General features: G+C 38.0%; 1 protein-coding gene across 1 annotated transcript in view; it reads right to left on the bottom strand.

Moving 5' to 3' along the window:
• MGA (MAX dimerization protein MGA) overlaps window positions 1-24,158 on the bottom strand; it is a 99,860-nt gene that overhangs the window by 69,879 nt on the left and 5,823 nt on the right. The window contains exon 2 of the mRNA XM_060294439.2: window positions 21,602-22,732. Coding sequence (XP_060150422.1) covers window positions 21,602-22,665 — 1,064 coding nt within the window. The 5' untranslated portion in view covers window positions 22,666-22,732. The remainder of the gene's footprint in view (window positions 1-21,601; window positions 22,733-24,158) is intronic.

Genomic DNA, 24,158 nt, shown 5'->3' on the forward strand with positions numbered 1-24,158 from the left:
CCCATATATAAACCCACGCACCTATGGTCAACTAATCTATGACAAAGGAGGCAAGAATATACAATGGAGAAAAAAATAGTCTCTTCAATAAGCAGTGTTGGGAAAACTGGACAGCTACATGTAAAAGAATGAAATTAGAACACTCCTTAACACCATACACAATAAAGACCTAAATGTAAAGCCAGACACTATAAAACTCTTAGAGGAAAACATAGGCAGAACCCTGTATGACATAAATTATAGCAAGATCCTTTTTGACCCACCTCCTAGAAAAAGGGAAATAAAAACAAAAATAAACAAATGGGACCTAATGAAACTTAAAAGCTTTTGCACAGCAAAGGAAACCATAAACAAGATGAAAAGACAATCTCAGAATGGGAGAAAATATTTGCAAACAAAGCAACTGACAAAGGATTAATCTCCAAAATATACAAGCAGCTCATGCAGCTCAGTATCAAAAAAACAAACAACCCAATCCAAAAATGGGCAGAAGACCTAAACATACATTTCTCCAGAGAAGATATACAGATTGCCAACAAACACATGAAAGGATGCTCAACATCACGAATCATTAGAGAAATGCAAATCAAAACTACAATGAGCTATCACCTCACACCAGTCAGAATGGGCATCATCAGAAAATCTACAAACAACAAATGCTGGAGAGGGTGTGGAGAAAAGGAACCCTCTTGCACTGTTGGTGGGAATCTAAATTGATACAGCCACTATGGAGAACAGTATGGAGGTTCCTTAAAAAACTAAAAATAGAATTACCATGTGACCCAGCAATCCCACTACTGGGAAACCATAATTCAAAAAGACACATGCACCCCAATGTTCACTGCAGCATTATTTACAATAACCAGGTCACAGAAGCAACCTAAATGTCCACTGACAGACCAATGGATAAAGAAAATGTGGTATATATATACAATTGAATATTACTCAGCCGTAAAAAGGAATGAACGTGGGTCATTTGTAGAGATGTGGATGGACCTAAAGACTATCATACAGAGTAAAGTAAGTCAGGAAGAGAAAAACAAATATTGTATATTAATGCATATATGTGGAATCTAGAAAAATGGTTCAGATGAACTAGTTTGCAAGGCAGAAATAGAGATACGGATGCAGAGAACAAACGTATGGACACCAAGGGGGGAAAGCAGGGGAGGGGGTATGAATTGGGAGATTGGGACTGACAAATACACACTAATATGTATAAAACAGGTAATTATTAAGAATCTGCTGTATAAAAAAATAAAATAAAATTCAAAAAAAGGAAGTCAGATCAGTGGTTACCAGTGTCAGGGAGACAGGGGATGAAGGGCAGGGGAAGTGAATGAAGGGGATCAAAAGGTACAAACTTTCAGTTATAAGATAAATAAGTGCTGGGGATACACAAGATGATGACTCTAGCTAACACTACAGCATGGTATATCTGAAAGTTGCTAAGGTAGTAATTCCTAAAAGTTCTCAAAAAAAGGAAAAAAAATGGGATTATCTATACGAAAAGATGAATGTTAACTAAATTTATTGTGGCAATCATTTCACAGTATATGTCTGTCAAGTCATCATGTCGTGTAACAAACTTATACAGAGCTGTATATCAATTACATCTCAATAAAAATGAGAAATAAAAGAAAAAAGAGCAAGCAAAAAGAAGGAAACAATGCTAAGAGGAAAAAATTTAATGAAATAGAGAACAACAGAGAAACTGAATTTATGATTTGAAACCTGCCAGCAAAGAAAACTACATGGCTTCCCTCAAGTCTAGCAAAGACATAATGAAAAAAAAAACCTATCTTGCACAAACTCAGAATATACAGGATAATCCAACACTTTTTGTTTTATGAAGAAAGCAAAACCCTGGAACTAAAGTATCAGAAATAAAAATATCCTTCATGAATTCAGATGTAAAAAAACTCAATGAAGTATCAGTAAACTGAATCCAATGTTAAAAATGTTATGACAACCAAGTAGTATTTCCCAGGAATGCAAAACTGTTACAGCATTTCCAGCTCTCACTCCCATATAGCCCCCACTCACAGTAAAAAAAAAAAAAAAAAGAAAAAAATCAAATTAACAAAATGAAGGGAGAAAAACAACATCTCAGCAGATAGAAAAACAACGTTTGATACAATTCAATACTCATTCTTAACCACACTTAGAAAATTAGGACTGGAAGGAAAGTTCTCAGTGTGACCTAAAGCCAACAGCATAACACCCATTAAGAAATACTGAACGATTTTCTCTAAGGTCAGGAGACATGAATGACCATTCCCAAAATTTAGTTTCAACACAGAACTGCAAGTCCAAACAGCGCAGTAAGGTAAGAAAGAGAGAGAATAATAATAAAGACTTATGGGAGAAGTAAAACTAACTTTGTTCACAGACATCATAATTGTGTATGTAGAAAATCCTAAACACTACAAACTAGTAAGTGAATTAAATAAGCAAGGTCATCAAATACAAGATCAAGGTACAAAAATCAACTGTATTTCTATGTACTATGGGAAGTTGGAAGCTTACACTACCAAAGATTATAGTGTCATCAAGACTGTATGGTGCGCTTCCCTGGTGGCGCAGTGGTTAAGAATCCACCTACCAATGCAGGGAACACGGGTTCAAGTCCTGGTCCAGGAAGATCCGACATGCTGCAGAGCACCTAAGCCCATGGGCCAAAAATACTGAGCCTGCGCTCTAGAGCCCACAAGCTACAACTACTAAGCCTACATGCCTAGAGTCCGCACTCTGCAACAAGAGAAGCCACTGTAATGAAAAGCCCACGCACCGCAAGGAAGAGTAGCCCCCGCTCGCCACAACTAGAGAAAGCCCGCTCACAGCAACGAAGACCCAAGGCAGCAATAAATTAAATAAATAAATAAATGGCTGCATGGTATTGACAAAAAAATGGAACAAAAATAGACCCACCCATATATATATATAATCACCTCATTTTCCAAGACACCAGTGCATTTTAATGGGGAAAATAAAGCCTTTTGAATATGATGTTAGACCACGTAAATATGTGCCTGGAAAAATATGAGCCTTGACCCCCAACTTCATGCCATACACAAAAAGTAAGCCAAGATGGGCTAGATTTCAATTTGAAAGCTAAAACAGCTTCCCCCTTTCAAAAATATCACTTAATTGGAGAAAATACCTATTTCCTTATCTTTCTTTTTAACGGCTTTATTGTGTAAGTTACGTAACATAAATCCCACCAGTTTTAAGTGACAACTCAATTATTTTTACTAAATTTATAATTTTGCCATCACCACAATCCAGTTTTCCCTTACCTCGTTTTTTTGTTTGTTTGGCCGCAACGCATGGCTTGCAGAATCTTAGTTCCCTGATCAGGCATTGAACCCAGGTCCTCAGCAATGAAAGCGCATAGTCCTAACCACTGGACCGCCAGGGAATTCCCTCCTTTACCTGTTTTTAAAGGTTAGGCAAACCAAGCCCTCTCATTTCCCTTTCCCTATTATCTCACTTTTTATGTATATTTATGTATAAATGTCATTCTCCATCAAGTAATTTAGGATTCACATTTAATGATAGTTCTTTCATTATCTTCGTATTTCACGGTGTGAACTTCTAAAATGCAGAAAATAATCTCTACCTTTTTCTCATTTAGCCATATGACTTGAATTATGCTTGCAATATAGCTGAGAACCTTGTGAAGCTAAATCTTGGCTGCTACCAAAATAACTGCTTTCACATCTTCCTGAAATATTAAACTTGCTAAATTACAAAAGTTATTTCCAAAGAGTCTCTCTCTCCTTATCGTCCAATAAAAACTTTACACACAAAGCATGAATTTTTTTTCCTTGGCAGGAAGATTTTGCAAACAATCCTGAAATTTTATACTTTTAAGAAGTCGCTATACAAAAAAATTAGGTGCAAGGTTATCTAACCAAAAATATGGGCAAAACCACTGATTTGTACACATCAATTAATTTAAAGGATTACATTTTTGTTGGTATACACAACCTATGCAACAAGTAAGTATGACATGACAGTCACTGTGAAACACACTAAAAAAGCTTTAAGTGCTATGGATAAACAAACTCATTCAGGCAACATTTACTGAGTTCTGACAATGTGCCAGACACATTTTTGGGGGCACAGGGATTTACCAAAATAAATAAAGCACAGTCCCTACATTCAAGGAATGCACAGATCAATGCAGGAGACAGACAAATAGACAATATAATGTTACTTAATTTAATAGATACTAAGATATGTATAGGGACTTCCCTGGTGGCGCAGTGGTTAAGAATCCACCTGACAATGCAGGGGACACGGGTTTGATCCCTGGTCCGGGAAGATCCCACATGCTGCGGAGTAACTAAGCCCGTGTGCCACAACTACCGAGCCTGCACTCTAGAGCCCATCGCCCACAACTGCCAAAGCCCGTGCGCCTAGGGCCTGTGCTCTGCAACAGAAGAAGCCACCACAATGAGAAGCCTGCACACCACAACGAAGAGTACGCCCCCTCGCCGCAACTAGAAAAAGCCCACGTACAACAACGAAGATGCAATGCAGCCAAAAAAATTAATAAAATTAAAATAAATAAACTATTAAAAAAAGAGATACATACAGACGCACATTAGGAAAAGCCATAACATAATGCCTTCCATGAAACTGGTAATTAGAGTAACAGAAAGAAGAAATCCACTGGAAAAGATAATGTAGAGTGGAAAACAAAAGAGCTCTTGGAAAGTGAAATCGTACACCTGCAATAAATACATCAGTAAGTTAGAAGCTAAATCAAGGAAATCTCACATAATGTACAGCAAAAAGATAATGACAAGAAATAAAAGACTGATTATATAAGATAACCAATCCAGTAGATGGAACACCCAACTATCAAGAGTTTTTTTAGAAAAGAGAAAACAGGACTTCCCTGGTGGCGCAGTGGTTAAGAATATGCCTGCCAGTGCAGGGGACACAGGCTCAAGTCCTGGTCCAGGCAGATCCCACAAGCTGTGGAGCAACTAAACCCGTGCACCACAACTACTGAGCCTGCGCTCTCGAGCCCACGGGCCTTAAAAAAAAAAAAGAAAGAAAAAAAATTTTTAATAAAAAGAGAAAAAGAAAGTGAAAAAATTAACAGAGAAATAATACTTAAATGTTCCTAGGGCCAAAGAATATGAACTTCTTGTTTTGAAAAAACGTATTTTCTCACAATGATGAGAACAACCATACCGCGGCTCATCATTGTGAAATTTCATAAGAGAGATCAACAAAAAAATCTTAAGAGCCTGCAAACCACCAGGAATCAAATTTCTCAACAGCAAACTGGAACCCGACAACACATTTTCAGCATGGAACTCTACACTCAACCAAAAAAATTATGGAATTATGAGGGTATAATAAAGCTATTTTTCAACATGCAAGAAGAAAACTGTTAAAAAGGGTGAAGAAGGGGATTACTACCTTCCTCAGAAGTGATTTTATTTAAACATTCTAAAATTCTATGTCCCATACATCCTTTCTGAAGAAATTACTGAAAATGTACTTGAAAAATGCAAATTAAAACCAGAATGATCCCACTTTAACCACTTCTATTTAACACAGTACTGAAAATTGTAACTAAAGCAATTAGGTAAGAAAAAAATAGTATCAATTCAAATTGGAAAGGAAAAATAAAGGTATCTCTGTCACAGATGACATGATCTTATATGTAGGAAACTCTGAATAATACACACACACACACGCACACACACACAGAGTTAGTTAATAAATTCAGCAAAGCTGCACGATACAAAATCAATATAAAGGATCAGCTTTATTTCCATACACTGTGCAATACACAATATGAAATAGCAATTTCCTTTTCAAAACCAAAATAAGGATGAAACTAACAACCGGTTCTTTGAAAAGATAAAATTGACAACCCTTTACCCAAACTCATAAATAAAAAAAAAGAGGACCCAAAAATATCAAAAATAAAAAAAAGAGAAGTAACAACCGACACCACAGAAACATTTGTTATCTGATTATGTTATATAATCATTTATGATTATATATAATCATATATATAATATATCATATATAAAATCACCTGATTATGTTATATAATCATTTATGATTATAAAGAGATTACACCACAGAATTATATGCCAATAAAATGGGCAACCTAGAGGAACTGGATAAATTCCTAGAAATAATCACCTAGTACAATCTCCCAAGACTGAATCAGGAAGAAATACAAAATATAAACAGGCCGATTACAGTAAGTTCCCTACATACGAACCTTCAAGTTACAAACTTTCAAAGATGCGAACGTGCATTCCATCACCGTCAGGCATGAGTGAAATTGTAGCTTGCCCTCCACCTCCTATTGCTGAAGATCCTTCAGCTCTACTATATCCCACACCTCCCCTCCCACCTCTAGTCAGTAACTCTTCTTGCCAGTTCACTTGATGCCAGCCCCTGTACACCAGCTGTTGTACTATACTGCTGTACTTTTCAAGGTACTGGACAGTAAGACTATAAATATTATCTTTATTTTTTGTGTTTGCTTGTTCTTTATGCATTATTTGTGTGAAAAGTATTATAAAACTACTACAGAACAGTACTATATAGCCAATTGTGTTAGTCGGGTACCTAGGCTAACTTCGTTGGACTGACAAACAAACTGAATGTACGAACACACTCTCAAAACAGAACTCATTCATATGTAGGGGACATACTGTACAAATAGTAAAATTGAAACAGTAATTTATAAGACTCCCAAGAAACAAAAGTCCAGGACCAGATGTCTTCAAAGGTGAATTCTACCAAACATTTAGACAATTAACACCTATTCTTCTCAAAATATTCCAAAACATCGAAGAGAAAAGAATGCTTCCGAACTTCTATTAGGCCAGCATCACCCTGATACCAAAATCAAAGACATCACCCCCTCGCAAAAACAATTACAGGCCAATGTCACAGATGAACATAAAAGAACATAAATGTAAAAATAAATGTAAAAACAAAATGAACAAAATGAATGTTTTGTTCAAATGTAAAAACAAAATGAACAAAATGAATGTTTTTCATTTATGTAAAAACATAAATGAACATAAATGAACATAAATGAACATAAATGTAAAAATAAATGAAAAAAAATAAATGTAATAAATAAATAAATGAAATAAATAAAATGTAATAAATGTAATAAATAAATAAATGAAATAAATAAAAAAATAAATGAAAAAATAAATGAAAAAAATGAAAAATAAATAAATGTAAAAATAAATGAACATAAATGAACATAAATGAACATAAATGTAAAAATAAATGTAAAAACAAAAATGTAAAAATCCTCAACAAAATACAAGCAAAACATATTCAACAATGCATTAGAAGGATCATAGGGATCATAGATTCCAGGGACTTCCCTGGAAGCCCAGTGGTTAAGACTCAGTGCTCCCAATGCAGGAGGCCCAGGTTCGATCCCTGGTCAGGGAACTGGATCCCGCATGCTGCAACTAAGAGCCCACATGCCGCAACTAAAAGATCCTGCATGCTGCAACTAAAGATCCCTCCTGCCAAAACTAAGACCCAGCTCACCCAAATAAATAAGTAAATACAAAAGGATCACAAACCTTGATAAAGTGGGGTTTAACCCAGCAATGCAAAGATGGTTCAATATCTGCAAATCAATCTGGTAATGGTAATACCACATTAACAAGTTGAAGAATAAAAATCATGTCATCTCAATAAATGCAGAAAAAGCTTTTGACAAAATTCAGAATCCATTTATGATAAAAAAAACTATCAACAAAGTAGGTACAGAGGGAACATACCTCAACATAATAAAGGTCATACAACAAACATATAGCCAACACCATACTCAATAGCGAAAAGCTGAAAGCATTGCCTCGAAGATCAGGAACAAGACAAGATGACCACTCTCACCCCTTTTATTCAACATAATATTGGAAATCCTAACCAAAACAATCAGACAAGAAAAATAAATAAAAAGAATCCAAATTGGAAAGGAAGAAGTAAAACTGTCACTGTTTTCAGGTGACATACTATTGCCATATATAGAAAATTCTAAAGATGCCACCAAAAAACTATTAGAACAAATAAATGACTCCGTAAAGTTTCAGGATACAAAATTAAAACACAGAAATCTGTTGCGTTTCTATACACTAACAACAAGCTATCAGGAAGAGAAACTAAGGAATCAATCTCATTTACAACTGCATCAAAAAGAAATAAAATACCTAGAAATATATCTAACTAAGGAGATAAAAGACTTGTACTCAGAAAACTATAAGACAGTGATGAAAAGAATTGAGACAACACCAACAGATGAAAAGATATACCATGCTCATAGACTGGAAGAATTAACATTTTTAAACTGACTGTACCACCCAAGGCAATCTACATATTGAATGCAATCCCTATCAAAATACCAATAGCATTTTTCATAGAACCAGAAAAAATTACTCTAAATTTGTATGAAAACCCGAAAGACCCCACAGAGCCAAAACAATATTGAGAAACAAGAACAAACTGGAGGTACCATGATCACTGATTTCAAACTATACTACAAAGCTACAGTCATCAAAACAGTAAGGTACGTGCACAAAAGTAGACACAGATCAATGGAACAGAACAGAGTGCCCAGAAGTGAACCCATACTTACATGGACATTTAATCTACAACACAGGAGCAAGAATATACAATGGGGAAAAGAGAGCCTTTTCAATAAATGGTGTTGAAAAAACCGGACAACTACATGCAAAAGAATCAAACTGGACTATTTTCTCACACAATATACAAAAATAAACTCAAAGTGGATTAAAGACTTAAAGGTAAGACCTGAAATCATAAAACTCCTAGAAGAAAACATAGGCAGTGTTAGCAATATTTTTTACCTCAGTATTAACAATATTTTTTTGGATATGTCTCCTGGGGCAAGGCAAACAAAAGCAGAAACAGAGACAAATCGGACTACATCAAACTAAAACGCTTTTTGCACAGCTTTTGCACCATCAACAAATGAAAAGGCTGCCTACTGAATGAGAGAAGATATTCGCAAACAATTTAACAAACGGCTAATATCCAAAATATACAAAAATTCATTTAACTCAACATCAAAAAAAACAAGCAGGGCTTCCCTGGTGGCGCACTGGTTGAGAGTCCGCCTGCTGATGCAGGGGACACGGGTTCATGCTCCAGTCCAGGAAGATCCCACATGCCGCAGAGCGGCTAGGCCCGTGAGCCATGGCCGCTGAGCCTGCGCATCCGGAGCCTGTGCTCCGCAACGGGAGAGGCCACAACAGTGACAGGCCCGCATAACGCAAAAAAAAAAACAAACAAGCAATCCAGTCACAAAATGGACAGAGGACCTAAATAGACATCTCTCCAAAGAAGACAAACAAATGGGCAACAGGTACATGAAAAGATGCTCAACATCACTCATCAAGGAAATGCAAGTCAAATCCACAATGAGCTATCACCTCATACCTGGCAAAATGGATATTATCAGGGCTTCCTTGGTGGCGCAGTGGTTGAGAGTCCACCTGCTGGTGCAGGGGACACGGGTTCGTGACCCGGTCCGGGAAGATCCCACATGCCGTGGAGCGGCTGGGCCCGTGAGCCATGGCCGCTGAGCCTGCGCATCCGGAGCCTGTGCTCCACAACGGGAGAGGCCACAACAGTGAGAGGCCCGCATACGGCAAAAAAAAAAAAAGGATATTATCAAAAAGACAATAGATAACAAGTGCTGGAGAGAATGTGAAGAAAAGGAAACCCTCAGGCACTGTTGGTGAGTATGTAAAATGGTGCAGCCGCTATGGAAAACAGTATGGAGGTTCCTCACGAATTTAAAGATAGAACTGCCATAGAAATTGCCAAGCAATTCCACTTCCGGGTATTTTTCCAAAGAAAACAAAAACACTAATTTAAGAAGACATATCCACCCCTATGTTCATAGCAGCATTATTCACAATGACCAAGATACGGAAGCAACCTAAGTGTCTATAAATAGGTAAATGGATAAAGAAGATAACAGATAGATGAATATTAGCCACAAAACAAGAATGAAATCTCGCCATTTGCAACAACATGGATGGACCTAGAGGATATCGTGCTAAGTGAAATAAGTCAGACTAAAAACACAAACACTGCATGATTTCAGTTATATGTGAAATCTAAAAAACAAGTGAACAGGGCTTCCCTGGTGGCGCAGTGGTTGAGAGTCTGCCTGCCGATGCAGGGAACATGGGCTCGTGCCCCGGTCCGGGAAGATCCCACATGCCGCAGAGCGGCTAGGCCCGTGAGCCATGGCCGATGAGCCTGCGCGTCCGGAGCCTGTGCTCCGCAACAGGAGAGGCCACAACAGTGAGAGGCCTACGTACTACAAAAAAATAAAAAATAAAAATTAAAAAAAAAAAAAGTGAACAAATGTAACAAACAAAAACAGAGTCACAGATCTAGAGAAGAAACAGATGGTTACCAGAGGAGGGGAGGGTGGGGGGGAATGAATGAAATAAGTGAGGGAAATTAAAAGAGGTACAAACTTCCAGTTACAAAATAAATGAGTTACAGGGATGAAATGTACAGTGCAGGAAATACAGCCAATAAGAATGTAATATCTTTGCATACTGACAGATGGTAACTAGATTTATAATGATAATCACTTTGTAATGTATAGAAATATCAAATCACCCTATGCCATGCGCCAGAACGAACATATTGTTGACGTCTATTATACTTCAAAACAAACTCAGAAAGAAATCAGATTTGTGGTTACTGGAGGCAGGGGAATGGGAAATTGGATGATGGTGGTGAAAAGGTATAAACTTACAGTTAGAAAATAAATAAGCACTAGACTTACAATGTACAACATGATTAATAATAAACACTGCTGTATGTTATACATTAAAGTTACTCTGAGAGTAAATCCTAAGAGTTCTCATCACAACGCCTGCCTCAAAATAATCTCAGCTCCCAAATCAAGCTTGCATATAGAAGACAAAGTTTGCATATAGCATATCAAGTTGTTTTTTTCCCTTCAGTAACAAAGATACTGATGCACTCATAAATCTGAACCATTTTCTTGACTCATTAAGATCAGAAGTTTATAATACCACATGTAACACCAAAAGCCACTGTCTATAACAAAGAAATACACATGACTCTTTCAGCTAACAAACTCCTCACCCTGGCCTCCAAAGTAATTTTAAAAGTAAATCCTCCATCATCCAAGGATAGATTAAACTGCTTTTGGATAATGAGGGTAAAAATACTGGTGTTGCCAAAAAATTCCTAGAAGAGAACACAGGCAAAACATTCTCTGACATAAATCATACCAATGTTTTCTTAGGTCAGTCTCCCAAGGCAATAGAAATGAAAGCAAAAATAAACAAATGGGACATAATCAAACTTAAAAGCTTTTGTACAGCAAAGGAAACTATAAACAAAACAATGAGACAACCTATGGACTGGGAGAAAATATTTGCAAATGATGTGACCAACAAGGACTTAATTTCCAAAATATACAAACAGCTCACACAACTCAATAACAAAAACAAACAACCCAATTGAAAAAAGGACAAAAGACCAAAATAGAACTTTCTCCGAAGAAAATATACAGATGGCCAACAGGGCCATGAAAAGATGCTCAACACCACTACTTTTTAGAGAAATGCAAATCAAAACCACAATGAGGTATCACCTCACACCAGTCAGAAAGGCCATCATTAAAAAGTCTACAGGGTTTCCCTGGTGGCGCAGTGGTTGAGAGTCCGCCTGCCGATGCAGGGGACATGGGTTCGTGCCCTGGTCCGGGAAGGTCCCACATGCCGCGGAGCAGCTGGGCCCGTGAGCCATGGCCGCTGAGCCTGCGCATCCGGAGCCTGTGCTCTGCAACAGGAGAGGCCACAGCAGTGAGAGGCCCACGTACCGCCAAAAAAAAAAAAAAAAAAAAAAAAAGTCTACAAATGACAAATGCTGGAGAGGGTGTGGAGAAAAGGGAACCCTCCTACACTGTTAGTGGGAATGTAAATTAGTGCAGCCACTATGGAAAACAGTATGGAGGTTCCTCAATAAACTAAAAATAGAATTGTCATAGGATCCAGCAATCCCACTCCTGGGCATCTATCTGGACAAAACTATAATTCAAAAAGATACATGCACCCCATGCTCACAGCAGCACTATTCACAACAGCCAAGACATGGAAACAACCTAAATGTCCATCAACAGATGACTGGATAAAGAAAATGTGGTACATATAATATATAATGGAATACTACTCAGCCATAAGAAAAGGAATGAAATAATGCCATTTGCAGCAACATGGATGCAACCAGAGATTATCATACTAAGTGAAGTAAGTCAGAAAGAGAAAGACAAACACCATATGATATCACATATGTGGAATCTAAAATATAACACAAATGAACTTACCCACAAAACAGAAACAGATTCACAGACATAGAAAACAGACTTGTGGTTGCCAAGGGGAAAAGAAGAAGGGGAGGGATGGATTGGGAGTTTGGGAGTAGCACATGCAACTATTATGTACAGAATGGATAAACAACAAGGTCCCACAGGATAGCAGTGTATATTCAATGTCCTGTGATAAACCATAATGGAAAAGAATATGAAAAAGAATGTACATATATGTCTAACTGAATTGCTTTGCTGTACAATAAAAATTAAACACTAAATCAACTATCCTTCAATAAAATCAATTCAAAAAAATACTGGTGTTGAAGTGTTTCAATTTTTTTAAATTGTACTGGGTAATCAAGATGATTACACACTGGGTGGCATCCTCTAGTTGCAAATGCCAAAAAAAAAAAAAAAAGCCACACTGAAAAGCATAAACTGAAAACCACTTTCCCCCTTGACAGAATAAAAGAAAAACCTGTTCACTGCTTCAGTAACATATACTCCACCTGTCAACTACCCTTAGAAAATAGCAAAGCACTAACTTGCCCATAAACAAGTCAGGGAACTCATCAATGTGGGGATTCCAAACTCAAAGAATAGTAGCTGTTAATGGGATATGAATTAAGTGAGAAAAGGAAGGTAAAAGAAAAGTACTGGGCTGGGATATACTTCTGCCAAACTTGGGTTTTAACACTCAAATAAGGCAAGTTTCCAGCTGCACATGTACGGAGTTTAGAAATAGCCACTATGTTCTAACAAGTGAAAAGTTAAAGGGACTGAAAAATCAACAACTCTTTTGAATCCATAAGAGACGGTGAGGGGACCCCCTCGTGGTCCAGTGGTTAAAAATCCACCTTCCAATGCAGGGGACGCGGGTTCCATCCCTGGTCAGGGAACTGTAAGATCCCACATGCTGCAGGGAAACTAAGCCTGTGCTCCGCAACAAAGAGCCCACATGTCGCAACTAAGAACCGACGCAGCCAAATAAATATTTTTTGAAAAGAAACAAGCCAGGTTTCACACAGGCTTCTCTATTTAAAAAAAAAAAAAAGAGAGAAAGAGACAATGAGAGTACAGTGCAAACTGCTGAAAACAGTCAGGTGGATACAGGGGATCATGGTTGGAGCAGTAACTGACAATGGAAACCACCTTGGGAACCAGTGCCAGGGTAGAAAAACCTGAACTGTAACTGGAGTTGCTGGAGGCTCAATGTAGACAAGCCTGAGTTTAAAACTCCAGGGGTACCCAGTTATAGGGGTGCTCCCACATTTCTGTAAGTTTTCCACCAGGAGCTAGACTAGGTTCTCACAGTAAATATTTCCTCGTGAGAAAAATCCTGGGCCGGGGGGGTCAGTCTCTGTTACTTGTAACAAAAAAGCCTAACCTCTGGAAAAATTAGTTAACCAGTCTAACTTGGTGGGTTTTATCAGAGCCTAATTGACCTGGGGAAAGGAAATATCTAACTCCAGCCTACTCTAGCCAATCCTGTCCAACTTAAGGGGGCAAGAAAGAATATGAGAAGTACTTGTGAAGTTCACAGTCCAGAGGCACAGACTCATTAAAAACTGAGACCTAACCATAGGACTAAAGAACACTTCCCTTTCCCTCACATCCATGCCTTACCACAACATTACTAAAGGCCTATTTACAGCACTTCCTTTTACCTAACACATCATGTCCAACTATCAAGAAAACATTACAAAGCATACTAAAAGGCAAAAAACCACAATTTGAAGACAGAGCAATCATCACAATTATCATACTGGGATGCTGAAATTACCAGACTGGGAATTTATAACTATGATTAACATACTAAGGATTCTAATAAATAAAGAAATAACATGCAAGAACAGATGTGCAATGTAAGCAGAGAAATGAAAATCCTAAGAAAAACAAAAAGATGCTAAAGATCAAAAACATGGTAAAAGAAATGAAGAATGCCTTTGATAGGCTTATTAGTAGACTAGACACGGCTGAGGAAACAATCTCTGAGCTTGAAGATATAGCAACAGAAATCTCCAAAACTGAAAAGGAAAGAAAACAAAGGCTGAAAAGAACAGAATATCCAAGGACTGTGGGACAACTACAAAAGATGCAAGGGCTTCCCTGGTGGTGCAGTGGTTGAGAGTCCGCCTGCCGATGCAGGGGACAGGGGTTCGTGCCCTGGTCCGGGAAGATCCCACATGCCGCGGAGCGGCTGGGCCCATGAGCCATGGCCGCTGAGCCTGCGTGTCCAGAGCCTACGTTCCGCAACGGGAGAGGCCACAACAGTGAGAGGCCCGCATACCGCAAAAACAAACAAACAAAAAAAAGATGCAACATACGCATAATGTGAGTATCAGAAGAAGAGAGGAACAGAAGAAATATTTAAAACAATGATGACTGAGATTTCCCCAAATTAACGTCAGACATCAAACCACAGAACCAGAAGCTCACAGAACACCAAGAAGGATAACTACCAAAAGACTATATGTAGTGATGCCATTTTTAAACTACAGAAAATCAAAGATAAAGAAAATATACTAAAAGAAGCCAGAGGAAAAAGATACCTTACCTACAGAGGAACAAAGATAAGAATTCTATCCAACTTCTCAGAAACCACAGAATCAAAAAGAGTGAAATATTGTAAGTATTCAGAGAGTAAAACACCAACCTAGAATTCTGTACCCTGCAAAATTAAAGGAGAAATAAAGACTTTCACAAACAAAAATTAACAGAATTTGTTGCCAGTTGATCTGACTTGCAAGAAATATTAAAAGAAGTCCTTCAGACAAATGTAAAATATCACAGGTCAAACTCAGATCTCCATAAAGAATAAGGAAGAAATAAGTGAAATGTAAAATAAAAACTTTCTTTTGTTGTTGTTCTTAGTTGATCTAACAGGTAAAAATTTGTTCAAAATAGGGCTTCCCTGGTGGCGCAGAGGTTGAGAGTCCGCCTGCCGATGCAGGGGACACGGGTTCATGCCCCGGTCAGGGAAGATCCCACATGCCGCGGAGCGGATGGGCCCGTGCTCCATGGCCACTGAGCCTGCGCATCCAGAGCCTGTGCTCTGCAGTGGGAGAGGCCACGGCAGTGAGAGGCCCACGTACCCCACACACACACACAAAAAAAGAATGTAAAAATTTGTCCAAACTAATAATAGCAACAATGCGTTTGATTACTTACGTATATATCACATATATACACTTATACATAAGTGAAATGAATGATGGCAGTGATACAAAGAAAAGGAGAGAGGATTTACAAACTACCTGTGAAGCAATATAGTGTTATCTGAAAATGGACTTGGGTTAAGTTGTAAATGTATATTCAAACCATAGAGTAACCACTAAAAAGAGTTAAAGTATAACTGATATGCTAAGAAGAGAAAGAAAACCAAATCATATAAAATGCTCAACTAAAACCACAAAAGGCAAATAAAGAGTGGAAAACAAAAATAGAAACAAAGAACAAGGACAAAAGAAAAGCTGTAACAAATATGGTAGATATTAATCCAACTGTTTCAATAATCACTTTGAATGTCAACAGTCTAAATGCACCAGTCAGAATGGATCAAAAAACAGGACCCGGGGCTTCCCTGGTGGCGCAGTGGTTGAGGGTCCGCCTGCCGATGCAGGGGACGCGGGTTCGTGCCCCAGTCCAGGAAGATCCCACATGCCGCGGAGCGGCTGGGCCCGTGAGCCATGGCCACTGAGCCTGCGCGTCCGGAGCCTGTGCTCCACAACGGGGGAGGCCACAGCAGTGAGAGGCCTGCGTACTGCAAAAAAAAAAAAAAAAACACACAAGACCCAGGGCTTCCCTGGTGGCACAGTGGTTAAGAATCCACCTGCCAATGCAGGGAACATGGGTTCGACCCCTGGTCCGGAAAGATCCCACATGCTGCGGAGCAACTAAGCCCGTGCGCCACAACTACTGAGCCTGCGCTCTAGAGCCCACAAGCCACAACTACTGAGCCCGTGTGCCACAACTACTGAAGCCCAAGCACCTAGAGCCCATGCTCTGCAAAGAGAAGCCACTGCAATGAGAAGCCCGCGCACTGCAACAAGAGCAGCCCCCGGTTGCTGTAACTAGAGAAAGCCTGCGCACAGCAACGAAGACCCAACACAGCCAAAAATAAATAAAATAAATTAATTTTTTTAAAAAAGACCCAATTACATATTGGGTCTGTAAAATCCACTTTAAATATAAAGACACATAAAAATTAAAAGTAAATGGATAGAGAAAAATATATCATGCTAACACTAATCAAAAGAAAGCAGGAGTAGCTATTTTAATTTCAGACAGAATAGACTTAAAAGTAATGAAAGTTATCAGGGATAATGAAGGATGTTACATAATTATAAAGGGTCAATCCTCCAAGAAGACATAACAATCCTTAATGTATATGTGCCCCAAAACAGAGTATCAACCTACATGAAGCAAAAACTAAAAGAAATGGCAAGGAGAAACAGATGAATCTACTATTAGAGACTGAAACACATCAGAAATGGACAGATCCAGCAGGCAGAAAGTCAGTAAGGACATAATGGAATTCAGTTAAGCCATCAATTAACTAGATCTAATTGACATGTATAGATTACTTCAACAACAGCAGAATACACATTCTTCTCAAGTTAACATGGAACATTCACCAAGCTAAACCACATTCTGGACCATAAAACACATCTTAAATAACTTAAAAGACTATAATGGAATTAAACTAGAAATCACTGACAGAAAAATAACAAAAATCCCAAAGTAACTGATTAAACAACACACTTCTAAATAACACATGGGTCAAAGAAAAAATCTCGAGAGAAATTTTTAAATATTCTGAACTAAGTGAAAATATAAATACAACTTATCAAAATTTGTGGTACACAGAGAAAGCAGTGCTTACAAAGAAACATAGCACTGAATGCATATATTAGAAAAGAAAGAAGATCTAAAATCAATAATCTAAGTTTCCACCTTAGGAAATTAGAAAAAAAGGAGCAAATTAAATCCAAAGTGAGCAGCAGAAAAGAAATAAGAATCAGGGCAGAAATCAATGAAATTGAAAACAGAAAAATCAGTAGATAAAAATCAATAAAACCGAAAGCTGATTTTTTTAACTTTTGATTTTTTTTATTGATCTTTTCAGAGATCAATAAAAAAAAGTCAATAAGCCTCTAGCCAGGCTAAGGAAAAAAGAGAGAAGACACAAATTACTATTATCAGAAATAAAAAGAAGGGGGACTTCCCTGGTGACACAACGGTTAAAAATCCACCTTCCAATGCAGGGGATGTGGGTTCAATCCCTAGTCAGGGAACTGGATCCCACATGCATAGCACAACTAAGAGTTTGCATGCCACAACTAAGGAGGCCACCAGCCGCAACTAAGACCTAGTGCAACCAAAATAAATAATAAATTAAATTTAAAAAAAGAAAAAGTGGGACACCACTACAGATCCCATGGACATCAAAAGGATAATAAAGGAATATATGAACAATTTTATGCCAACAAATGATACCCTAGATGAAATGAGCCAATTCCTTGAAAAACACAATCTTCCAAAGCTCACACAAGAGACAATCAAAATAGGTCTATATTTATTTAAGAAATTTAATCAATAAGGTTCCAAAACAGGCCCAGATGGGTTCACTGGTAAAATTTCCCAAACATATGAGAAAGAAATGATACCAATTCTCTACAATCTCTTTCAGAAGATGGAGTAGTGGCAATACTTCCTGACTCCTTCTATGAAGCCAGCATAACACCAATCCCAAAACCAGACAAAGACATTACAAGACAACTACAGACCATTACTCCTCAAGAACATAAATGCAAAAATCCTTAAAATAAGAGCAAATCAAATAAAACATATAAAAAGAATTATACACCATGACCATGCGGGATTCATCCCAGGTATACGAGGCTGGTTCATTCAAAAATCAATTAACATAATCCATCACATCAATAAACCAGAAAAGAAAAAAGTCACATGATATCAACAGATTCAGAAAAAAAGCATTTGACAATATGCAACACCCATCCATGATAAAAACTCTCAGTAAATTAGCAATAGAAGGGAACTTCCTCAGCTTAATCAAGAATATCTACAAAGGGAACTAAGATCCCGCATATGGCAAGGCACAGCCAAAAAAAAGAATATTTACAAAAAACCTAAAACAAACATCATACTTAATGGTGAGAAACTAGAAACTTTCTCACTAAGATCAGAAACAAGGCAAGGATGTCACCTCTCATCACTCCTTTTCAGCATCATACTGGAAGTCCTAGTGAATGCAATAGGACAAGAAAAGCAAATAAAGGAATACAGATTTGAGAGAAAGAAAGCTGTCTTGTTTATGAATGACATGATCATCTAGGTAGAAAATCCAAAAGAATCTCCAAAAAACTTCTGGAACTAATAAGTGATTATAGCAAGGTTGCAGAATACAAGGATAAAGTACCAAAGTCAGTTGCTTCCCTATATATCAACAGAGAACAAGTGGAATTTGAAGTTAAAAAAACAATACCATTTACATTGTCACCCCCAAATAGTGAAATACTGATATATAAATCTAATATGTACAAGATCAATATGGGGAAAATGACAATACTCTGATGAAAAAAATTAAAGAACTAAATAAATGGAGAGATAGTCAGTGTTCATGAATAGGAAGAGTCAATATAGTTAAGATGTCAGTTCCTCCCAACTTGATCTATAGATTCAATGCAACCAAAATCAAAATCCCAGCAAGTCATTTTATGGAACTTATTCTCAAGTCTACATAGAGAAGAAAAAGACCCAGAATAGCCAATACAATATTGAAGGAGAACAAAGTTGGAGGGCTAACACTACCCAGGTTCAAGACTTACTTAAAAAGCTACAGTAATCAAATCAGTGTAGTACTGGTGAAACAACAAATAGGTCAATGGAACAGACTAAGAGCCCACAAATAGACTCACATAAATAGAGTCAACTGATCTTTGACAAAGGAGCAAGGACAGTACAATGGAGCAAAGAGAGTCTTCTCAACAAATGGTGCTGGAACAGCAGGACATCCACATGCAAAGAAATCAATCTAGACGCAGACCTTCCAACTTTCACATAAATTAATACAAAATGGATCATAAACCAAAATGTAAAACACAGAACTATAAGGATCCTAAAAGATAACCTAAAAGAAAACCTACATGACCTTAAATATGGCAATGACTTTTTAGATATGAAATCAAAGGCATGATCCATGAAGGAAATCATTGATAGGCTGAACTTCATTAAAATAATAAACTGCTTTGTGAAAGCCAACAAGAGAATGAGAAGACAGACCAGAGACTAGGAGAAAATATTTGCAAAAGACATGTTATCCAAAATATACAAGGAACTGGGACTTCCCTGGTGGTCCTTAAGAATCCACCTTCCAATGCAGGGGACGCAGGTTCGATCCCTGGTCAGGGAATTAAGATGCCACATGCCACGGGGCAACTAAGCCTGCACACTGCAACTACTGAGCCCACGCACTCTGCAGCCCGTGTGCCACAAGTAGAGAGAAGCCCGCCTGCCACAACGATCCCGCGTGCCACAACTAAGACCCAAGGCAGCCCCCCCCAAAAAACACACCAAAATATATAAGGAACTCTTAAGAAAACAGTAAAACAATCTGATTAGAAAATGGGCCAAAGACCTTAAAAGACACCAAAGATGACATACAGATGGCAAATAAGCATATGAAAAAATGCACCACATCGTGTCATCAGGGAAAGGCAAATTTAAACAAGCTACTACTACTACACACCTATTAGAAAGGCCAAAATCCAGAAAACTGACAACACCAAGTGCTGACAAGGATGCAGAGCAACAAGAACTCTCATTTCTGCAAAATGGTACAGCCACTTTGGAAGAGTTTGGCAGTTTCTTATAAACCTAATACTGTTACCGTATGACCTAGCGACCACAATCTTTGGTATATACCCAAGTGAACTGAAGGCTTGGACATGGATGTTTGTGGCAGCTTTATTCATAATTGCCCAAACTGGGAAGCACCCAAGATGTCCTTCAGGAGGTGAATGAATAAACGAACTGGTACAACCAAACAAGGAAATACTATTCAGCACTGAAAAAAAATGCGGTATCAAGCCATGAATAGACATGAAGGAATCTTATATACATATTACTAAGTGAAAGAAGCCAATTTGAGAAGGCTACATACTGTATAATTCCAACTATATGAAATTCTGGACAAGGCAAAGCAGTGAGATAATAAAAAGGTAAAAGATTGCCAGATGGGAAGGGGAATTAACAGGTGGAGAATAGAGGATTTCTAGGGCAATGAAAATACTCTGTATGATACAGTGAGGGTGGATACATGTCATTACATATTTGTCCAAACCCACAGAATGTATATCACCAACAATGAACCCTTATGTAATCTACGGACTTTGGGTGATTATGATGCATCAATATAGGTTCATCAATTGACACAAATGTACCACTCTGGTAGGGAATGTTGCTAATGGGAATGGCTATGCATGTGTGGAGGCAGGGGCTGTACGGGAAATCTCTGTACTTTCCTCTCAATTTTGCTGCAAACCTAAAATTGCTCTAAAAACATAAAGACTTTGATAAAAATAAATAAATAACACAAGTTCAAATTTAAAAAGCACAAGAGTATATCATGCTATTTTAACATGTAATAATCTTCAGCTTATTTCTTACTCAGGCAATTTATGGATTAGGATGTCCACAGGGCACAAAATTCTTATGTACTACATATAAACAACTTTACTTTAAATCTCTTCTGTGCCTCACTGGGTAAATTCTGTTTCAGTTATGATTTGGGGGTCATTCTTTTCCCTTCCCCAATCAATCAAGAGTTGTCTATACATACTGTACATCAACTATATTTCAATATTTTAAAAAATTCATCTATATATATTAACAAGGAACAGTCACACATGATTAACGAAAGTCTAAACCTACAATCTAAATCTAAGGTCCCCATTCTGATGAGTCATCTAATTTGCCTACAATTCTGGATTGTGAACCCAATCCATATTCATTACAGAAAAATGAACTGTCACTTCACAGAATGTAAAAGCAACTGTGGTACATCTTATAGCAGCTTGCATTTATCAATGTCTAAAGTCAGCAATCCACACAATCAGTATTTTAAATTCAAACCTTCCTTTTATCTCTAAGAACAGAAAATCTGTTACCTACCTTTCAGAAACCTCTTGCTTCAACTGAGGAACTTCACCAAGTGCTGAATCAATATCCATGAAACCTAGAAAGTCTCGTTTTACATTAAGGGAAGGCTTCTCCAAACCCTTGCATGACGCTTCATGACCCCTCAATAAAGGATCCGAATCAGTTAGCTGTATCTCTGACCCCTCACCTTCTGTAAGACGGACCCGTTGACCAGGAGAACTGGGAACACTATTCCCTTCCTGGTCAGAGCTGTTCTTTTGCTTTCCATCTCTCTGGGGCTTACTATTCAGCCCATCATCCCGGAAGCCTTTAGCAAATGGATTGTAATCTATTTTCAACTGGGTAATCTGAATGTTTTGATAAGCTGTTACTGCAAAGAATTCAGTCTGTGGGAAGGTAAAAGTGTGGACACCAGGGCCATTTAACTGTATCACTTCGGTAGCCTTCTCTGCAGGCACCAAATGAAGCCTCGGCAGGTAGCGATGCATAGAGTGCAAGATAATATGCCCTTCTTGGTCCAGTGTATTGTTGGTAAGTTTGAGTTTATAGAAAGATACTGGTTGATGCATCCAATAATGACCTGTGGAAGGAGATTCTGGATGAATAAAAACCCTCCCCAAAACATGGGGTTCAGCCTTCCCACTGGGCTCCCACCAGCGACCATTCCATTTATAACGATGGTTATCCACAGGAGATATATCCATGACGAGGATATATTTCATATTTGAATCTAAACCTGTTATCCAATAACGACAGTAAGGAAACATGCGTCTTCCCTGCTTGGTCAGGATCATCTCTGTGCTTCGATGATAGAATTCGTTCCACATACTATTGTTATCCAAGGTGACAGTGATTCCTCCTACAGTACAATCAGCTGGAAGGCAAATCTTTCCCTTAGATTTTCCTGGTGATGAAACACTGCTAGCCAAAGCGCAGGCATCCCGATTAGTAACCAAAATTCCTTGATCAGTTTTGCCATTTCCTGGCTGTTTTAGGATGACAAAGAAGGTAGGTGCTGCTCCTGCCACTGTCCCACCATCTTGATTAGCCAATATAATCTGCTGTTTCTCCTCCATGATTCCAGTGGGAAAATCAGTAGTAAGATAACTATAGTTACCACATAATCACAATGGCCTTCCCAGCCTAAAAAACAAGCAAAAAAACACTTTAATCAAGTGAACATTTATTTTGTTAACAAAAATACAAGAATGATTACATTACCCCCAAAATATATTCCTAAATTCTTCTAAGACTTTGCTTCTACCTTTCTCTCAATCACTGTGAAGATACTGATTCTGGAATATTTGATTATCTCTTTAAAGTTCGTTTTAATCTAATTAGTTAAATTATTCATATCCCAATCTCCAATAATTCACTGTACATACTACAATCTCAAATAAAAACAAAAAGTGTACATTCATTTTAGAAAAACTACATGAAAGTATAAAAGTATACAGACTTGGAACTTCCCTGGTGGCACAATGGTTAAGAATCTGCCTGCCAATGCAAGGGAAGATCCCTGGTCGGGGAAGATCCCACTTCCACGGAGCAACTAAGCCCATGTGCCACAACTACTGAGCCCAAGCACCACAACTACTGAGCCCAAGCACCACAACTACTGAGCCCAAGCACCACAACTACTGAAGCCCGTGTACTCTAAGGGCCTGCATGCTGCAACTACAGGGCCTGTATGCCACAACTACTGAGCCTGCATGCTGCAACTACTGAAGCCCGCACACCTAGAGCCCATGCTCTGCAACGAGAGAAGCCACCACAATGAGAAGTCCGCGCACCGAAACGAAGAGTAGCCCCTGCTCACCACAACTAGAGAAAGCCTGCGTGCAGCAACAGAGACCCAACGCAGCCAAAAAAATTAATTAAAAATAAAATAAATGCCTTAGTTTTTAGAAAAGAAAAATATACAGACTTAAAGAGATCAAATTGGAAAGTTATTTTCATTTTAAAAGGATCCTGATACTTAATGAATTAGTTTACCAGAGGATTCCATTACACAGCAAGTTCTCCTGAGATGAGCAAAAATTAACAAATTTACATGTTATCTTTGTATATGATCAACACTTTTTATGGTAATGGCATGAGTTCATACATAAGTAAAATACTATTTACCTTGTTAGTACATACATTTAAAGAAACCATGACAAATCACTGGAACTTACTAGGAAAGAAACAGTTGGCTCCACATCTCAGACCTTACACTGAAAAAAATTCCAGACAGACCAAACATTTAAATCCCACCCCACCCCGCCTCAGTGTAATTTTTTTTAATTCTTGAAGAAATCTTTGAGAAAACCTTTTTGATAATAAGTAGGACATAAAATCTAGAAGTCAATAAGACGACAGAATTTTTGATAAATTCAAAATCATGTAAATTTGTTTTTAACATGACAAAAACCACCCACGCAAAATAAAAAACAAATGCCTGACTGGAAAACTATATTTGCAACTTATATCATAAAGAACTCATTTCCCGGGGTTTCCCTGGTGGCGCAGTGGTTGAGAGTCCGCCTGCCGACGCAGGGGACACAGGTTCGTGCCCTGGTCCGGGAAG

This window comes from Globicephala melas, chromosome 2, assembly GCF_963455315.2.
Source record: "Globicephala melas chromosome 2, mGloMel1.2, whole genome shotgun sequence".
NCBI classification, from domain to species: Eukaryota; Metazoa; Chordata; class Mammalia; order Artiodactyla; family Delphinidae; genus Globicephala; species Globicephala melas.